This window comes from Bactrocera oleae, chromosome 4, assembly GCF_042242935.1.
Source record: "Bactrocera oleae isolate idBacOlea1 chromosome 4, idBacOlea1, whole genome shotgun sequence".
In the NCBI taxonomy this organism is placed as follows: domain Eukaryota; kingdom Metazoa; phylum Arthropoda; class Insecta; order Diptera; family Tephritidae; genus Bactrocera; species Bactrocera oleae.
Window position 1 is genome coordinate 66897284 of NC_091538.1, and position 19413 is coordinate 66916696.

General features: G+C 35.7%; 2 protein-coding genes across 3 annotated transcripts in view; both read left to right on the forward strand.

The window, feature by feature from the left end:
• The window catches only part of vimar (visceral mesodermal armadillo-repeats), a 36171-nt gene extending 17227 nt beyond the window's left edge, over window positions 1-18944 (forward strand). For both annotated transcript variants that reach the window (XM_070107691.1, XM_014247362.3), the window contains exons 2-4: window positions 12695-13621; window positions 14850-15236; window positions 15297-18944. In XM_070107691.1, coding sequence (XP_069963792.1) covers window positions 12853-13621; window positions 14850-15236; window positions 15297-15901 — 1761 coding nt within the window. In that variant the 5' untranslated portion in view covers window positions 12695-12852 and the 3' untranslated portion in view covers window positions 15902-18944. The remainder of the gene's footprint in view (window positions 1-12694; window positions 13622-14849; window positions 15237-15296) is intronic.
• Window positions 2087-6454, forward strand: LOC138856860 (dnaJ homolog subfamily B member 12). The gene is made up of 3 exons (XM_070107692.1): window positions 2087-4092; window positions 5394-5557; window positions 5811-6454. The coding sequence occupies exons 1-3, from the start codon at window positions 3173-3175 to the stop codon at window positions 5936-5938; spliced, it is 1212 nt and encodes a 403-aa protein (XP_069963793.1). The 5' UTR covers window positions 2087-3172; the 3' UTR covers window positions 5939-6454.
• Window positions 18945-19413: the final 469 nt, after the last annotated feature.

Below are 19413 nucleotides of genomic sequence, written 5' to 3' on the forward strand. Positions count from 1 at the left end.
CATTAACTTTTTCAATTAATTAATAATAATCTGATCAATTATGTTCAATACAAATGTCAGTTGTTCTATACAAGCATGACAACGCTTAATCCAATTATCCATAAACTTGTTGAATGCCCCGGCCATCCCTTTAGTGCTTTAAGCGAATATTGGTTTTTTCGATGCGGCCCATTTTTGGATTCGCTAGATAGCTGGATAGTTTCGACGTCGATGTTCATAAACCCATGTCTCGTAACCAATAATGATGCTTTTAACGAGTTTAGGGTCCACAGCTACGTTATCAAGCATTTCTTTTGCAACCTCTACTCGACGTCATTACTACTAGTCCGAGTCAATTTTGATCAGTTGGTATTTGTCAACGAATACTCAAGGTCGTTTCTTTTATTAAGATTTTCATACTTCCCGAGGAAACAACACATAATTTGACAGTTAAACGGTTGACAGTGTTGTTAATCACATACAGTGAAATTTCAGACCCATTCAGCATTTTTCCGCACGCATTTTCCAAAACCAAAAAATTCATATTATATAAAAATTATTTTTTAATTTTAGTTCTACCGAATATTTCTTAATATTTTACATATGCCACCTTAAAGTATGTTCCATGCCGAACGGCTTCAGCCTTTCCTTACTTGCTTGCATTTGCACTGCTTAACATAATTTTCCTTTTCGATTTAAGTTGTCATTGCTGTTATATTGTGTAGCAATCAAATGAATTCTTCTTTTTGTCCTTTTTATTTAAATTATAATTTAAATTTCCCTTAGTTCGTTACTCAGTCATAAAAGCTAAGCAAATTGTACTTAAATCGTTTGGAAAAATATTTAGGAATTTTACAAAATGTCATAGTTATGATTTTAGGGGCTTGAATTGCAAATGGCTTTGTAAATATTGTCACAAAATAAGTATGCTTAAATAGGAAATGCATGAATAGCATCAAGAAATTATTTGTCAAAAGAGTATACCAACATGTTGAGGGTTTTACAAACTTTAAACTAGAAAATCATCATTATTCCTATATACATACTTATATTACACACTGTGTAGTCTTTTATAAACTTAGTTAATTTTTGATATCCTCTCGCTATTATTTTATGAGTTACAACAAGCTCTTCTGATCCCACCAAATACAGAACACTTCTTTTTGTAGCGTTCAAACAGCATGTCTGACATGCGAAATCGTCTTTCAACATTTCTTGGCATCAATTCATATATGACAACCAATTTCTTTGCTTTTGAATGTATTCGGCTGGTTTTAAAGGGTTTGAAAAACTTCCTTGAGTGATTTTCAAAGATTCTACGATCTCAAAGATTCCCTTCTTGTGTTTGACAACAATCTTCATCGAGTTAATCTTCCAGTTTGTCATCTTTAATTTATTTTGTACGCCCAGGACGTTCTTCTTCTTCCAAGCCTAAATCATCACTTTTTAACCGTGTCAACCATTTTCACTAGAGCTAGAGCATGTTCACTATAAACTTTGACCAAAATACGATAACTTTCTGCAGAGGGTTTCTTTATATTAAAGCAATGACGAAGGACTCTTCGCAAAAAGCTTTTTCAGGCACACTTTCTCTTCTATAGTCTAGCATATGCAAGACTGAGAATGAAACATTTCGACAATATTTCCTTCGGCGAACCAGGAGACATAGCCGAAACTGACGTTGGCTGTCTGAAAAATTTGTGATAGGCTCGAAGCGCTTTGTCGACTTGTGAGGGCCTTATGATTTATTATATAGGAGTTTTAGGTAACACAACGGACCGACGTTCTAGGCTGTCCAGGTGAAATCCCTGTTAGAATCAACCTCTTAATTAAAGCTTCAAATGAATGACATATACTGAAAAAAGCGCACAAGAACAGTAGTTTTTCAACGCATGTTTGGAATATTGGAACAATAGAATAATAATAATCAAGTTACGCCATTTCTTGGCAAACTGCACGAATATAGTTATAGACCCAATACGTACTATGTATGCTTGTAAATATTTGCCAGTTGAAGTAAATTTCCATGCATATCTGAACCCTGTACTTTGATTCAAATTTGTAGTAAAAGAAAGTTGAAAGAATAAATTTTTAGTAGTTAAATTGTTTGGCTAATTGTCAAAGTCGTCTGAGAAAAGCGACACGACCATCTTTCACTGGTCTAAGGTTGTAAGATCTTGCCTGTTAGACCTTATGTAAACCAGGGGTTCGGCTAGAATCGAAATTAATCGCTTCAAGAATTTTGTGATAGGCTCAAAGCGCTTTGTCGATATAAGAGACTCTATTAAACCTATGTAGTTTGTACTGTCTGATCCGCGTGATCTCCGCCGCGGGGATCAGACCACTATCCCACCAAACTATTAATCCAAATAGCATACCATCAAACAGTTTACTGAGTTATTAGTTCCATAATAGAATTGAACATTTTGCTTAATAGAAATGAACATTACTCGTTTATCGAACTGCGCTTGTGTAACGCTTACAGCAATTCAAGCCATACAAATGCTACGAAACTTCAATCAAATTTTGAGTTTTTTTTTGAAATTTTTTCGATACGTAATAAATCATTATTAATATTTTCGTGTGTATAAATGTCGTCATCTATATCCTTTGTGATTTTCCTTCACGTGTAGTGTTTGATTATATTTTCGTTAATTCGTTAAATGTCGGTGTATTTGTGTGTTTAGTTGAATGAAAGAAATATATTGATGATATTGGAGTTGCAAATCAAATCAGTTTAAATTGAATTTGAACCAAGGAAAAATATCGGCAATTAAAAGGAAGTGTATATGTGTATGTGTGCTAATAAACGATAGTGCAGTTAATTACATAATTTATAAAGCATTTTTGTGATTTACCAAAAAATTTTGTTTCAAATATAATATGTGGTTTAAATTTAAAGCTTTGAAAGAAAACTTTTCTTGAACTGTCTCATGTAAATGCCCTGTATAACTGTTTACTACGCTAGAAGTAATTTTCAAATTAAGACACTCACATACACTTTCACTCAGACATTTCCCTACGCAATCCGAAACTTTTAACCAAAAATAAAATAATCAAATTACAAAAAAAAAGATAAAAACGAAAATAAATTCTGAAAACAATAAAGCGCAAACAATTTGTGTTATTCTTCAAACAAGCTGCTGACGGAATTAACACGCCAACCAGTGCAACAACAGCAAAGACTACGCAAATGGATGCGCAACAAGAAGAAGCACAACGTTACATCAACGTTGCCATGCGTGAAATCAACACCGGCAACTATGATAATGCCATTAAACTGCTTAGAAAGGCAAAGGAGCTCTACCCAGATTCGCAAGCAGACGAGCTACAAGAGCTGCTAGCCAAATTAAACGCCAGCGCTTCGGCAACACAGCAGCAAAGCGCCGAAGGAGCTACTACCTCAGGATTTAGCTCCAATTCGAATGCAGCTTACGGCAGTGATTCGCCCACACGCTTGCGTCAGCGTCGTCAAAATTCGAACAACAACAACAACAGCAGCAGCAATACCGATGCAAGTGCTACGCATGGCTACACCAGGGACCAACTCGATTTGGTGAAGCGCATAAATAAATGCAAGAATTTCTATCAGGTTTTGAATGTGCCGCGTTCCGCTACAGATTCGGACATCAAACGCGCCTATAAGCGGCTCGCATTGCAATTGCATCCGGACAAGAATCAAGCGCCCGGCGCTGCCGAGGCTTTTAAACTGCTGGCCAATTCAGTGGCGGTGCTCACCGATGAGCGGCGTCGCAAGGATTACGATGCGTCCGGTGCGAATACTTTGACGACACAAGCCAGTAGCACGAATTTGGGTGCCAACCAGCAGCATGAACACTATAACGGCGCTTACTTTCATGGTGGCAGCACTTTTGAATCGGCCTTCGGCGATGATATCACTGCAGAGGAGTTATTCAATATATTCTTTGGCAACTTTCCGCCACATGCGCGCCCATCGCAGAGGCGCCCCTATCAGCCGGCAAATCAGCGTCAACCTCAGGAGCGTAATCAACAACCAAGCTTGGCTTTTGGTTTGATTTTGGTGTTGATTTTGATTTCGATGTTTTCGTCATTCCTTACATCCGATCCATTGTACAGTTTGGTGCCGTCGAGGTGAGTTTTGTGTTTACCGTTGTTTTCCTTAATTACTTATTGATTATTTGATTTGTGGTTTAATTTTGTTGCTCTTTTTATATTTTCTGTGTTTGGTTTATTTCGTTATATCTTTTTACATTTTTTTTACATCTATTTGCTCTGATTTACCAAGCTTAAATATAATGCTAAATAGTAATTCAATAAGTATGCAAACTACTTTCTATAAAATGTATCACCGTGGTCTAGAATTATATCCGGTCCGTAGCGCAAGCTTCAGCTCTCTCCCCAAATTATTTATTTTATTTTTCAATAAATTCTCGTAAAATGGCTTCTTTTGAGCCATGCATGCCAACGATTAATCTAATTTTCAATGAATTTGTTATAAGACTGAGCCTTCAGCAAAAGTTTTTTCGGTTCGGGCCCATGTAAGGTATGGAGCGCCATGCGTTAGATTCTTGGACAGTTTTGACGTCATAAACCCACGTCTCAACACCAGTAATGATGCGTTTGATATATGTAGGGTCTTCAGCTCTTTTGTGACCGCGTCTACCCGACTTCGTTTTTGCAAAAAATTCAGATCTTTTGGTACGAGTCTAGCATTGACACGCTTCATACCCAAAACCTTAACCAAAATGTGCTCAGTTGATCCATAAAATATGTTGAGATCCTCTGCTATCTCTCTGATGCAATGGATATAAACCTAAGTAAATTAACTCTTATGGTAACTTCATTAAACTCACTCGTGTATGATGATCGTCAATCCAAACGAACCTCAGATTATTGTATATTTTTGCTTTTAAAGTGCTTCAACTATCCACCCTGTAAATGGAGGCATTAACATTGTTATTTGCGCAGGCTTTTGTTGTGAAAGTAAACACTGTCTATAAATGGATTTGTGAAATCTGCACATCGATGCACTCTGCCCAGAACCAGGGCCAGCTGAGGTAGATGAAAAAAATACAAAAAAAAAAAAAAACAGAATTTAAAATTAATGCCACCACTAAACCGCTGGCCAGCTGTCACCTGTCGCGCTTGCTTAAGTAACGAGGCTTTCCCGCGCTCTTGAATATTCCATTTTGCGTTCTATTTAACCTGGGCGCATTCGGTGATAGGGATGTGCGTATGTATGCCACTCTACTTCCCTACCCTTGGCATTGTATTTATAGCATCTGTTGTTGTTGTTTTTTTCTTCATTCATTCATACGTTTACATGTATCTTTTGCAATTATAAGCAAGTACAATTCGACTAACTACAATTTTCTTCAACGCTCAAAAAAATAAAAACCACCACTTTTGCAACCATACGTATACGATAATAGCAAATATCCCGTGCAACGTGAGACGCAACACCTCTCCGTGCCATATTATGTAAAGACAAGCTTCAGCGGCGATTATCAGGGCTCATTGGGACGTTTAGAGAATTCCGTCGAGGAGGATTTCATCTATTCGATGAAACAGAATTGTTATCGCGAACGCAGCTACCGTAAGTAATCATAAATATTTATGGTCAACACAGACAAATAAATAGCAATAAAAAAAACAAAAACTTTCCCTCTATTTTTCGGTTATCGACTGTAACCAACGCCCTTCGTCATTTTCTTACTATCGACGCGACCAACTTTAACCTCACTTCCGCCATCACCGGATTTGCGTCTTTCGCCTGTGTGGCTTGCTTGTTTGGTTGATGCGTTGTGGTGGTTGCGGCGACTTGATGATTGCGCCACGTCGGTACGCAGGTGAAGGCATGATGGCACGTGCACGCAGTTACGGCAGCAGCATGAAGTTCGCACAGGCGCAAGCACTGAAAATACCATCATGTGAGAAGCTATCGAAAATTGGCATAACACGCTATTCGCTTTACTAAGTGTGCAGTTGCTGATGGCAGCGAGAATATGGAATTGTAATGGAAACGTACGGCAATCGCGCATAATTACTCGAATTAGAATTATTGGAGTTGATGAAATTACGCTTTTTGATTCTGAATGCGACCGAACTATTAATGCGTGTGTGCTCATACAAATTCTTGTGAATCGTATTTACTGTATTGGCTTAAGCCTGGTATTACATAAATACATACATACATTCATACATGTATATCCATTTAATTATAGAAACAAATAAATAAAAACAAATAATTATCGAAGACTTGAATGGCTGAGTATTAAGCCGAAAAATGTTATGTATTCATAAAACATCCTCTTCAAAATTTATGCATCTATCAAACATAAAAGCGTAATTCGTTTACTCGGTAACGATGAATAAATCTATTAAACACAAATGTCGTTTACGAAACTCTAAGCAAAAGTATTAATATATAAGTGTCAATTCGGTAAATTAGTGTAATTTGGAGAAGTTAAATTCAATAAACCTAATAAATAAATGAAATACTTCAACTCTTTCAAAGTAGTTGCAAATATGGCGTATTATTATTATTTTTTTTGTTTTTTAGGGGTAGCTTCAACTGTGTCTTCGGACCCACTAATGTTACCTCTGCTACTTATTGGTCTTTTGCCGTTTAAAGTTTTAATTGATGTCTATAATATATTAATTATATATATTATAATATCTACTTGGACGCTCAAGCTTCTGCTAACGCCTTCAGTGCCTTCATCGAATTTTAATTTTTTCGGTTTCGGCTCATTTTTAGAGCGCCATTCGCCAGATTGTTGAACAATTTCGACGACATATTCATAAACCCATTTCTCGTCACCAGTAATGATGCGTCTGATTAATGTAGAGTTCTCCGCTGCATATTCAAGCATCCTTTACTTAATTTCCTTTTTTCAAAAAATGTAGGTCTTTTAGTACGAGCCTAACATTGAGACAGTTCATACCCATAAACATTAATAAATGGTTATGCGTATTCATAAGTAATCTTGAGATTCTCGGCTATCTCTCTGATGCCAACACAAGGATTTTCAAGCACTGTGTCTTTAACATTTTCGATGTTATCGTCATTAACAAAGGTGGATGGACGACTGACCCAAGGCTTCATGACCTTTACTGACTACTTTGTGCCACTCAAATATCTGTGTTCGTGATAAAGTATACACTCAAAAGCATTTCTGCTACATTTTCAACGATTCCGCTGCCGTGCTTCCATTGGAGACATAAAACATTTTTAGAACCGTCAATAGATCTCAGTTCGGGAGTCGCAATACCTTTCGAATTACCTGAACATGCTTTACGCAAAATGATCTGTATGTTTCGCTAAAAAGAACATTCCTATTAACATTTTCAGCAGGCTTTCTGAAGTAAACAACCAAAACTTAACACACCGAAACATGAAGGAAGTTTAACAACGCGTCAAACGGAGGGAGGTGTCGTGCTCTATTTGTGCATTAATCTCTGGTGTCTCCATCGATCTCCACTGGAAAGTCACAGAATCAGCAGCATTCCATCGACCTGATTCCCATCTTGCGGTTGTGACAACTTAATCTGCAGAGTTTAGTATGCAACGCTACAAACTTCGTCTTTGGAGAGGCTGATAACTTGTCTGAATCGTTACAAATTATATGCTTTTAGAAGGAGCTTCGCGCATGGTATTTAATATCCCACATACATTTGTTATTTCTGATATTTGACTACAAATTATTTACGACATGAAACGAGTTCCAGAGAGATACTAAACGCCTCTTAGCATAAAATCTCAAATCTACTCATCTAACAACACTTAACAACATACCTAGATACTTCCTGACTTGCCGTACAGTTCCCACAATATAACAACAACAACAATAACTTCTTTAAGCTCATTAGGGATTGATTGGCAAGTCAGTGGTTTATGGAGTTTCTAACATTCGCGCAACAATTTGATTGGGATTTAAAGTCAACGCCATATTTGCCATTTAAGCACGAACTCCAGTTGACTGAAATCGATACATTGCCATATTTCAATATCAAAGTGTGGACCGAAAAGCTTGTAGACTTACGAAAATCGCCTCGGAGGTTAGTAAACAAAAGCGGCGACTGGGCGCAAAATTGACATTTTCCCGCATTCTTTTTACTGGCAGCCGGAGGCAACGAGACGAAAGAATATCAAAACAGTGCAACTGCAAACAAATAGGCGATCCAAAAAAGAAAAGGTGAAAATTTGACTTACCAAAAAAACTTAAAAGTGAAATGCGGAACAATTTTGTCAATGGCCAGCCATCGAGTATTGGAACAAATACAACGGGGGATATAGATTCACATGTTTGCGTTTAATAAATTTTCTTTTTGGACATGCTTCGCAAAGGGACCAAGCAATTGTGTAATAAAAGGGTAAATCGTTTTTTGTCTGCTTCTAGCTTTTTAATAAATTTAACGCCATCACGCCTCGCAACGCAACCGGTCACAGCTCTCTACAAATGACTCAGTTCATTTACACACACGCATACACACATACATACATACAAATGTATATTCACATTTACCTTTGTGCCAACACCACGACCATTGGCGTCTATTAGAGGGTCCTAATGACAGTTGGATAGCGAGAAACCAAGGACAATTGCAGAAAAAAAACATTGGGAATGGAAATGGAAAAGGAAAATAACCATTAAGTCCGACACTTCTATTCCCACAGCGCAGCTATTCGATGACAAAGTGAGTGGATCACCCTTTCAGTTGGCCTAATAGGGTTGACAACCAGGATCAACTAAAGAATACATTGGCGCCAAGAGTGTGTATGTGTGTGTGTGTGCAAGCGTTTGCGTGCGTGTATTTGCATCAGGACTCCATATTAAATGTGTTAAAAAAAAAGTTCAAGCAATATGGTAGTTCGACATGAGAAATCCAAATAAAAACCAGAGAAAAGAGATTATATATGAAAATGAGGCAAATGACTTGGAAAGGAAATAAAAATGGGACGTGCAGTGGCGGCAATGTATTCTAGATTAAACTAAACAAAAAAAAAACAGAAGATGAAGTAAACAAAAGCACGGCATGAAACTAGTATGGGCGCTGCTATGAACTAGAAAAACAGCAAAGCATGAAATAATATGGAGAAATGGACTCGAAATGTAACAGTGCATAAACTTAGATATTTATCTTAATATGTACATATGCATTTACATACACACACATGCATACATATACATATGTATATGTAGTTGTATAAATAGAAGCAGGACTGCCGCTCCACTTCGTCAGCGACTGACTCGAAAATATTATGGATGCGTCGTGTAAATAAAGTGCAGCAATTGACTTTCTGCTTTCAGCTCCTTTTCTATTTTTGCTTGCTTTATTTTTTTTTTTTTATTTATTCTGCTTTGCTTGCTGGAAATATCCAGGCGTTGCACGTAGCCGCACAGCGTGCATTAAGTAAACAAAGTTAAATTTACAAAACCCAGCATTGAAAAAATCCGAAACACTCGATGTGTGTTGCTTTATATGTGTAAACTAGTGTAAATGATTTTTGATTTGATAAACTCGCTTGGATTCGATGCGCCTCGAATTATGTGACTTATTATTTTATACCCGGAACAGGGTGTATTAAGTTTGTCCCCATTTTCGGTGATATCCATCAGAAATGTTATTGAACCGCCGATATCGGATCACTATAATATATACTATATAGCCGCATAGGTTAGGTTAAGTCGTAGGGTGGTCCTAGCAACAAATGGGACGCATGATCCCACTTGAACAGCTGTGAATGTCGTTCCTTTCTAGTTTCCATAACTCTTACATATGGATCACAAGATCCTTACAAACCGACGAAGCGCTTTGAGGCTATCACAAATTAATTAAAACGGCCAATATTAATCCCAGGAACTTCGCCAGGTTCGCCGAAAGTGTATCTGCCCAGATGTTTCAACCTCAGTCTAGCAAAAGCTGGACAATAGAAAGGAAAGTCTACATAATTTCAACGCTAGAAAGCAAACTTTTTTGTTCAAGATATCTTCCTGAAATTTGGCATAGACTATTGCCCAAAGCAAGGTCTATTATTACCAGTACAGAAAAGTTTTAAAAAAACAGTCTTTGAAATGAAGGACTTTTGAGAACAAAAATTTACGGGAGTTTAAGAAACCTTCAAAGCCGTGGCTCAAGTTTCTTTCTTGGATGCATCCCGCTGCGGAGCTACCTAAATCTATCTAAACATGAAATTTGTTTTAAAATGCAGATTTTTCGTACCAATCGTTTTTCGTTTCAATAGAAATATTTAGTATTTTTGTAAAATTGATACTGGCACTCTTTCTAGACTTGTTTTTAAACCTTGCCTCTTTTGCTCTGTACGCACGGCGGTCGATATATTGTATATGTGTTTATCATATTAAGTTTGAAAGCACTTAGAAGAAACTTACGGTTTCAGCAGAGAATTTGAAATTACACTAACAAAACCTACAGACATCTCGAGATTTTATTGAGCTTAATCTTCTTCCTTGTTATACATACATATACACAAAAATTTTGAATAAATAACTATTACCATTTCGTTTTAATCAATAGTTAACTACACTTTTTTAACTTACTAAAATTTTTCACTGGGAAACCATTTGCACTTCTAAACACCCCCCACATTTAACGGCATATGTATGGTATGTGTGCGTATATGTTAGTAGACACACGGCATTAACTCCGCTACGTTTGTCAACACTGCAGCAGCACACTCAAGTCGTTTGGCCATACTTAAGCAAGAAATTTGTATGCAGTTGGATGAACGAGGACATTTCAGCCGGCACAAATCGACAATTTTCTCTCATGTGTATGTGTATGTAAGCATGTTATATGCTGTGTATATGAATGTGATAATGGGCGGGCGGGCAAATGCAAACCAGCAGCAGATGAGCTGCGAGGCGTCAATGCGCACAAATGAAATACAAATGAGACTGCTGCTCCTACCGCTGTCGCTGTTGTTTGTGTTGGTGGCACAATTCGTGAGTTAGCTCAGGCCGGTGGCGTGGCATGACCATACACAGACTCTTATCGTACATATCACCATATCTCGGGTGTAGCATAGGAATATATGCTAATATCTACATACATACATGTATATAAATGTGAATATGTGTTTGTATATTTGTACTTTTTTGTTTGGGCAAACTTGTCGCACATCGCAGCGAATTCATGCTGATGATGTAAAATAATGTAAACAAATGCGACCAAGCAGTCAAGGAATGCATCCTTCTGGCGGACACGGGTAAATTCATATTCATATGTGTGCCCTGTACAGGCTCTACATGTGTAGCGGTAAATACTTAAGAATCTGTTTGCGATTGGGGTTGAATTGTGTTGTCTTTACTTACTGCTTATCACAGTTTTAATGACTCGATGAACTTTAGAAATGATTTTAAGGACTTAATTAGGGGATTAGACAACAAAAACTTTCCACAGCCAAATTAACAATAAATTGCAGAACACATATTTGTTTATGGTATTTATGTGAGTGAAGCAGTAACATTGAATATGGGAAACTATAATATTTGTGAGCGATGAATTTGCGGTCTAAGGAAACATGTGTCTATGTTATTTGCTGCATACTTTACCAAGCAATAAATAATATATATTTAAATTAACCGCTAAACCTTATATGTAATTGGTGACTTTTTGCATTAAAGTTCAAACTATAAATAAATAAATATACTGTGGGTTTTGAATATTTAGCTGGCCTCTTTCTACTTCCAAACCCCTAAAACTGCCAAAAAAAACAGTTTTTGTTCTTAAACCTTTTTAATAGATACATATGTATGCTGCAAATCCTTTTCTAACGCACAAGATTGAGAGAGAATATATGACAACGTTTTTGTAAAAGATTCAGGTCTTTTGGTATGAGTCTAGCCTTGGTACGCTTCATATCCAACACATTAACCTGATGATTGAATGTGTTGAGTCGATCCATAAGCGTTGTTGAGATCCTCCGCTGTCTCTGTGATGGCAACACGATGATTTTCAAGCACTTTTTTTAACTCTTTCGATGTTATCGTCATTAACGTCAGATATGAATGAATAATTCGCATGAGGCAAGTTTACGATGACTTCACGACCTTCACTGAATACTCTGTGCCACACAAATACTTGTGTTCGTGATAAAATAGACACGCCAAAACACTTATGTAACATTTTCAATGATTCCGTCGCCGTGATTCCATTGGAAACACAAAGTTATAAGAAAACTCCTTGTTCAATATTTTTCCATTGTAAAAACCTCTTATTAACATAAACAAAGGTTGTACCAATCTAAGAAACATTTTTTATCAATTCAGTTTGCGCGCACAGTTTAAATGGATCAGTCCGCGTCACATTTGATCAAATCATATATCCTTCTAAGGACTTTCACATCATCAGAAAGTAGATACTTCGTGTGTTGGAACTATGCAGCGTAATTGCAAATAAAATAAAAAACAAAAGAAATATGAGTGTACAAGTATGTTGCTTAGAGGCATGCAATTTTCGAGCAAATGTCATTTTTATGGTTTTGATGTCACCAAAAAACTAGGTCAACCAAGTTATTTTGAATAATCAGATTTTATTGCCGCTTCGCCGAGACATGCAAAGCGGATTGCATGCAAAATTTCCATAAGCTCTAGATAAATATATTTACATTTTTAAATATAAATACAAAGTACAAGCCCATTTTATACATTTATTTATTGACATTTGCTAATTTTCGCTTTTTACACACTTTTTTCTCGAACCTCAGGCGAAATCGATGATTTGATAGAGAAGCTGAAATCGATCTCGGTGAGTGTGGAGAACACGTCCAGTGACAGCTACAGCAACACCAACAACCTACTCACCCAAATATCCGCTACGAAAGACCCCAAACTCTTCGACAAACATGAATTGGCCGATCTCTTCATGGCTTTGGCACAATCAGAGGAATTGAACATACGCAAGGAGGCAGCAAAATGCATTGCCGAAATCACAAAATCCGAAGTGCAACGTAAAAAATTCACAAAACGTGAAATTATCGAAGTGTTTCTGAAATGTCTACGCGAGCTGCCGGCCGATGCGAATATGGAGTTGCCCATACAAATATGCCGAGCTCTCGGCAATATCTGCTATTTGAATGATGAGGCGCGCGATCTCATACTCGAGCTGCATGGCGACGAAGTGCTTGTGCGCCTGCTCGACATAACGCATGTAGACGACACAGAGAACGCATTACAGTTTATTAAAGTGCGCGGCGGTTTGCTTTCGAATTATTTATTGGGTGGCGAGGGTTTGGCTAAACGCGCCCTGGATTTGGAAATTATGCAAAAGCTACAACAGATCATTACAATCGGCATGAGCAATGTTGATGAACATGAAGATCTGCTATTGAATACTCTACCGCTGTTGAGCATACTAACGGAAAATGCGCCCGATTTAAACTTTGATGCGAATCTCAATATACAGTTGTCACATATTTTGGCTGCCTCCACAAATCCCGATTTAGCGGAAATGTGCCTTGAATTGTTGCATTATCAGGCGGAAAATGATGATGTGAAATTGCTGCTGGCAAAGGATGGCCTCTGTGAGACGATCTATAATCTGCTTGAGAAATATAAGACTTTGGCGAGTACCAGTGAGGCGCGTGCGCTTATGAAGCTGGCATGCGAATTGATTGTATTAATACTCACGGGAGGTAAGTAGCAGTGAAGTAGGTCATATTGTATGTATTAGTATAAATATCTAAATAAAAGTTATGCGATATAATAGCTAGTAAAGGAAAGACATAAGAATAGTACACATTGTATATCTAACCTCATAAAACGCCCAACTTTATCAAAAAAATCGAATTCTCTCAGGCTTTATCAATCAAATATTTTTGTGTACGAGTATATACAATTTTTGTATTGACTTTTGATATAAAATGCTAAATCAACTTTTTTAAGAGGTTCTATGGAAGTCATATTCATAAACCCACTGCTTATCACCAGTAATGGTAAAAAATTCAGGTCTTTTGATACGAGTCTAGCAACGACACGCTTCATACTCAAAACATTAACCAAAATGTGTTGAGTCGATCCATAATAGGTGTTGATATCCTCTACTATATGATGCCAACACGACGATTTCCAAGCACTCTTTCTTTAGATTTTTCATGGTATTGTCATTAGAGACGACTCGCATGGGCCAAGTTTTCGATGACTTCACGACCTTTACTGTACCACTCCAATATTTGTGGTAGTAATAAAGTAGACTCCCGCAATACTTTCAACGATTTAGTAGCCGTAGTTCCATTGAAAACACAAAATTCTAAGCAAACTGGTTGTTTAATTTTTTTCCATGGTAAAATTGGCCAGATAAATTTTTCGCGTAGCAATCAAACAGCTACAAAATACACACTAATTGGTGGTATGGAGATCAAACTTCACAAATACCTAAAAAGTTATGCATCCATCTAGGCAAAAAATATTTAATCGATAATGCTTGGGCGAATTAATATCGTTTACATTAAAAATATACTTTTGATCTGCACCGAAATGTATACTATCTATCGTTATTGTTACGACTAACTGGTTACAAAGATTTTACTGCTATTTATACTAGTAGTTACTTATTACTTGTTGATAGTTCGTTTGTTTACATATCCTTTGTTCTAAAATAAGGTTATTTTGATATATTTTGTTGACTGAAACATAAGATTGTTTTGATGTTTGATTATTTAGAATATTTTGGTGATATAATGTGATAAGTAATACGTTGCTTAACTCGCGCGCAGTTTAAATGGGCCAGTCCCGGTCAAATTTGATGCTACAAGTATTATATACCTAACCTTATTTTTTTTTTATCACACAGCGTATTATATTGAATGAATATATAAATATTATTTGTTATTTTGTATTTATTATTATTTCACATACTTCCAGACGAATCAATGCATTATCTTTACTCGACGCCACTGCTAAAAAGCATGGAGGACTGGCTCGATTCGGAAGACATCGATCTTCTCACCACCGGTGTGCTTGCGCTGGGCAATTTCGCGCGTACAGACAGCCATTGCATTTATATGGTAGAAAATAAGATTATGAACAAATTACTCGATGTCTTGGCCAAAAATAATGGCGTAAAAGACGATGTGCGCCTGCAGCATGCACTGCTGAGCGCATTGCGTAATCTTGTCATACCGAAGCCAAACAAAAATGCTGTCATACAAGCTGGACTTGTTGAAACCATACTGCCAATGCTGGAGATACATCAGCCGCCGGTCGTCTTCAAGCTGTTGGGTACTTTACGCATGACAGTGGATGGTCAAGGTAAAATCTAGAAATGTAATAGTTAACATAATTTTTACTATTTATACATTTATCTTGCAGAAAAACTGGCTTTGGAACTGCTACGCAATAAGGCACTTATCGAGCAACTTGTACACTGGAGCAAATCGTCAGACTATGCTGGCGTCACTGGCGAGTCGCTAAGGCTAATGGCTTGGCTAATCAAGCACGCCTATTTGGGTCGCATCGCTTACGCCTTGCCACGCAAAGGTGATGCACCGGTTGAACATTTCGCAGATAAGCTGCCACCAGAGGATTACGATCGCAGCAGCTTGCAAGCATTCATCGCCATTGAAGGCACCGTCGAGGCTATGATCAACATGTTGACATCACAACATTTAGTCATGCAAAACGAAGCGCTAATTGCCTTATGTATATTGTCTGTGGTGTATTTGACGAATAGCGCTGCCGCCAAGAGTGATGATGTGAATCTGGCAGAGATTTATATTAAATATGAAGTTGGTAAGAAATTGGCAGAATTAATACGTAAATCATCGGACACAATGACCAAGGAGATTGTGGAAAATTTGCAAAACTTTAATAATCTACTGCGCACTTCCGGCAAATTGGTGACGCATCTGGAGGAGAACAATATCAATGAGTTGCTGAAGTCGATACCGATACTAACCGAGTACTGCACACTCTAAAAGGATGCGTAGTGTGCGTCCATAGCCACAGGGTTGGGGACTCTTGTCAGTTAGGGAACTGGCAAAATCAATTTGATTGAAGGTTTATCACGCGTGTGTGGATTAATGTGAAAAAATTTTAACTTAGGGAAAAATGTTGGCAAATGCAAATTGTTGAAATTGTTAAAGAAAAAACGCATAAATAACACATATATAATAACTAGTTTATTATTTCTCTAAACACACAGATATATGTATATAGACATATAAGTGCTGACATTCAAGAATCTATGTTTTGGACATTACATTAACCACGTGAGAAGTAGATTTGCAAAGATTTCGTAGCGAACGAGTAAACGTTTTAGCATTTTACGCGAATTTTTTTAGTGTTGTGACCGTTTACTTACATACATACGTACATATTTACACCTACATACATATAGTATATACTCACTGAAATGTTTAAATGCGAAAATATCAATGTGCCGGCGGTAAAAATGCGTATAGGAGAAATTTTTAAGAACAAATATATATATATATATATTTATATATATTTTTTTTTGTTCTTAATATTTTTTTAAACTATTTTTGTTTTTAATATTTGAGCTAATTAGTGCGATTTGATAAAAGTATGCAAACAAGTATTGTAACACAATCAGAATTCTAATAAGACAAATTTGTTAGAATTGTTCCCTCCTCGTCGCGACCAAAACTTTTTGCAGCATAATTTAAATGATAAAAATAAACGCCCATAACCAATCTTATGATTATTATTATGGTATTTTTGCAACAAATATTTAAATTGAAATAATTTACATTAACGAAGTATTTTCTTATTTAAGGGACACACCTGATATGTCAATTCAATTGCTTTAAAAATTTAAGATTATACACAGTAAAATTTTTAAGAAAAAATTAAACATTTTACGAGTTACATGCGATCTCCGGATGGTGCTAAAAAAGTACCTCCATTGCCGCAGTAATTCGTATGTGAAACCTAAAAAAAAATCTACTAAAATATATTGTTCGTACAATAACCTATGCTATTGTCAAAAAAAAATCGGAAATTGACAAAATCGCAACGTTAAACCAAAAAAGGCTTAATTTTTTCCAAAATAAAAAAACTGATAGGTCATTGTATGGAGAACTATGTATATGCAGAACTTGCAGAAAAAATCTGATAGTGAGAAAAACGCGTTTAAAGTTATCTTTATATCAATTTATATTGATGGAGCTGATTAAAGTGATTGAACTGAGCGGCTACACTTTGGAAGGCTGTAACTCAAAAACCTATTTCAGATATCGATTTAATTTTTTAGTATGTTATTCATAAAGGTACAGTCAATTGTAAATAAAAAAAATTTTCACACTAGATGTGCCCCTTAATATTTGCGTAACAAACTTAGTTAGTTTTGAATTTTTCGCAAATAGTTAACATTTTTTGCCAGCACGAATTTCTTAACTCTCGTCCACACATACTTTAGGTTTCCACCTGTACGCATGTGCTCACATAATACATACATTTTACATAATACAAATAGATGGCACATAAATATGAAATATAGCGTCATCTGCACGAATGCAAATTATTTTAAATAATCAACAGTATATTGTGAATTTTATTTAATATACACCCATAAATAAACATACATACATTATATTAATTAAAAATTTAATGTCGCACATTAGTTTATAAGTAATAAGTACATATAAAATAAAGTTGAGAGAATCGTAGTGAGTGTGTAGTCGCACATGTACTAGCGCTAGAACAACGATTTGCAGTCAGACTTGTAGTTTTTAGTAATAGCATATACAATATTGAAGCATTGTATCGTAATTTAGTAGTAGAAGAAAAAGGTATCGTAAAATTCAAACCTCAGCAAAAAAAAAACATATATCTTTTTTTTGAAAAACAGAAGATGCAGATAGTAGTAATTCAAGAGTTAAAAAATCAGTAATTATTAATATTTGATATTAAAAAATTCTTAATCATCCACATATTTTTTATGTACAAATTACATCTTTAACGATGCAAAACTCTCTCTCATTGAAAACTATCATATATTCTTCTATTATATAAATTACATACATATATTTTTGAAAAACTTGCATGTTTCTTCCTCAAAAACGATTTCTAACGGATGTAATTAAAAAAAACTTTTTTAAATTTATATTTATATATTTAAGCTCCAAAGTAAATAAAATGTAAGTGCGTTGGAGATGCTTGAAATAGCACATGTGCATGCATAAATATATTTTAGCGTTTCGCAAAGTATTAATTATTTATTTTTAATTAAAACAAATAAATTATTTGTATTTTAAATAGTTTACAAAAGCACAATATGTAAGGTATGTTTACGTATATATGTACATATATAATTACATACCTACATAAATCCTGGTTATTTACATAGTGATGCAAACATCTTAAAATGTAAACCTTTTTTATTTAATCATAACCCAATGTAATAAATTTTCGAAAATCGTGCACCCGCAGCATTTTTAACAAAAAAAAAATAGTGAAAGTAAAATAAATAGCATTTAATCAAGCAGCAACTGTAAGGACAGCATTAAACTTCAATATTAAAAACAATCAGCACAATACGAAACATAAAACGGGTGTTAAAAAAATTTTTTCTAAGATAAAATTTTAAACATGCACAATATTGATTATATAATGTTTTGCGCAAAAATAATTAACTTGAACTAGATATATACATATGTGCATATGTAGGTGCATACATACATACTTATAAACATGCACGCAAGATTGTATATGAATTGAGTAAAATCAGCCACACAAAGTATTGTAATAAAATCGGTTAGAGGCATTTATACAATGTCATTATTTAATATATTGATGATTACATTTAAACATAAAAAATCATGAGATTCAAATAAAATTTGAAAATAATATTAATTTAAGTGAAGAAATTATACATCATACATTCTTTCAAAAAACACAAAAAAAAATAGTCTAAGCAATAAAACCTTGTTAACCTGCTCTAACACCACAAAATAAATCACCAAGAAATTCAAAATCAATAAATCGATTATAGTAGAATATGTGTGTATTTTATTTACTATGGCGATAAATATAGTGGTGGTGGGCTTTTGTTTTTATATTATATTTTAAAGTTTGTAGACTCGCCAACCAACCTCTGAGCTTCTTGAGTGTCACTATCGATGTGTGTGGATTGCCGTTGCGTTGATGGTAGACAATTTCTCCCCTATTGGCTAAAGCTGATCGCTTCTAGGGGATTGATTCCTTCAGGCGGTCCAAGTGTTGATAGTCCAAGTTAGAACTGCGCGTGCTCACCGCGAATTGACCCCGATCTTTTCCGCTTGACGTTGCTATAAGTGATTCTCTTTTTATCATTTTTGACCATCTACTTCGGAAATGGATCGATTTTGTTACGATGCAGCAGCGATTCCAGATGAAAATTCGATCCAAGATGGTTTCAAATAGTGCTCGATGATTTTATCAATATTTTCGATAATTGGACTTTCAAAACGGGGTGTATCTTAGACAA

What these genes read in the sequence shown, in the direction of transcription:
- LOC138856860 (XM_070107692.1), top strand. Translation starts at nt 3,173, where the DNA reads ATGGATGCGCAACAAGAAGAAGCACAACGTTACATCAACGTTGCCATG. An exon ending in TACAGTTTGGTGCCGTCGAG is followed by an intron (nt 4,093 to 5,393) that starts GTGAGTTTTGTG and finishes ATACGATAATAG; the next exon opens with CAAATATCCCGTGCAACGTG. An exon ending in TTATCGCGAACGCAGCTACC is followed by an intron (nt 5,558 to 5,810) that starts GTAAGTAATCAT and finishes GTCGGTACGCAG; the next exon opens with GTGAAGGCATGATGGCACGT.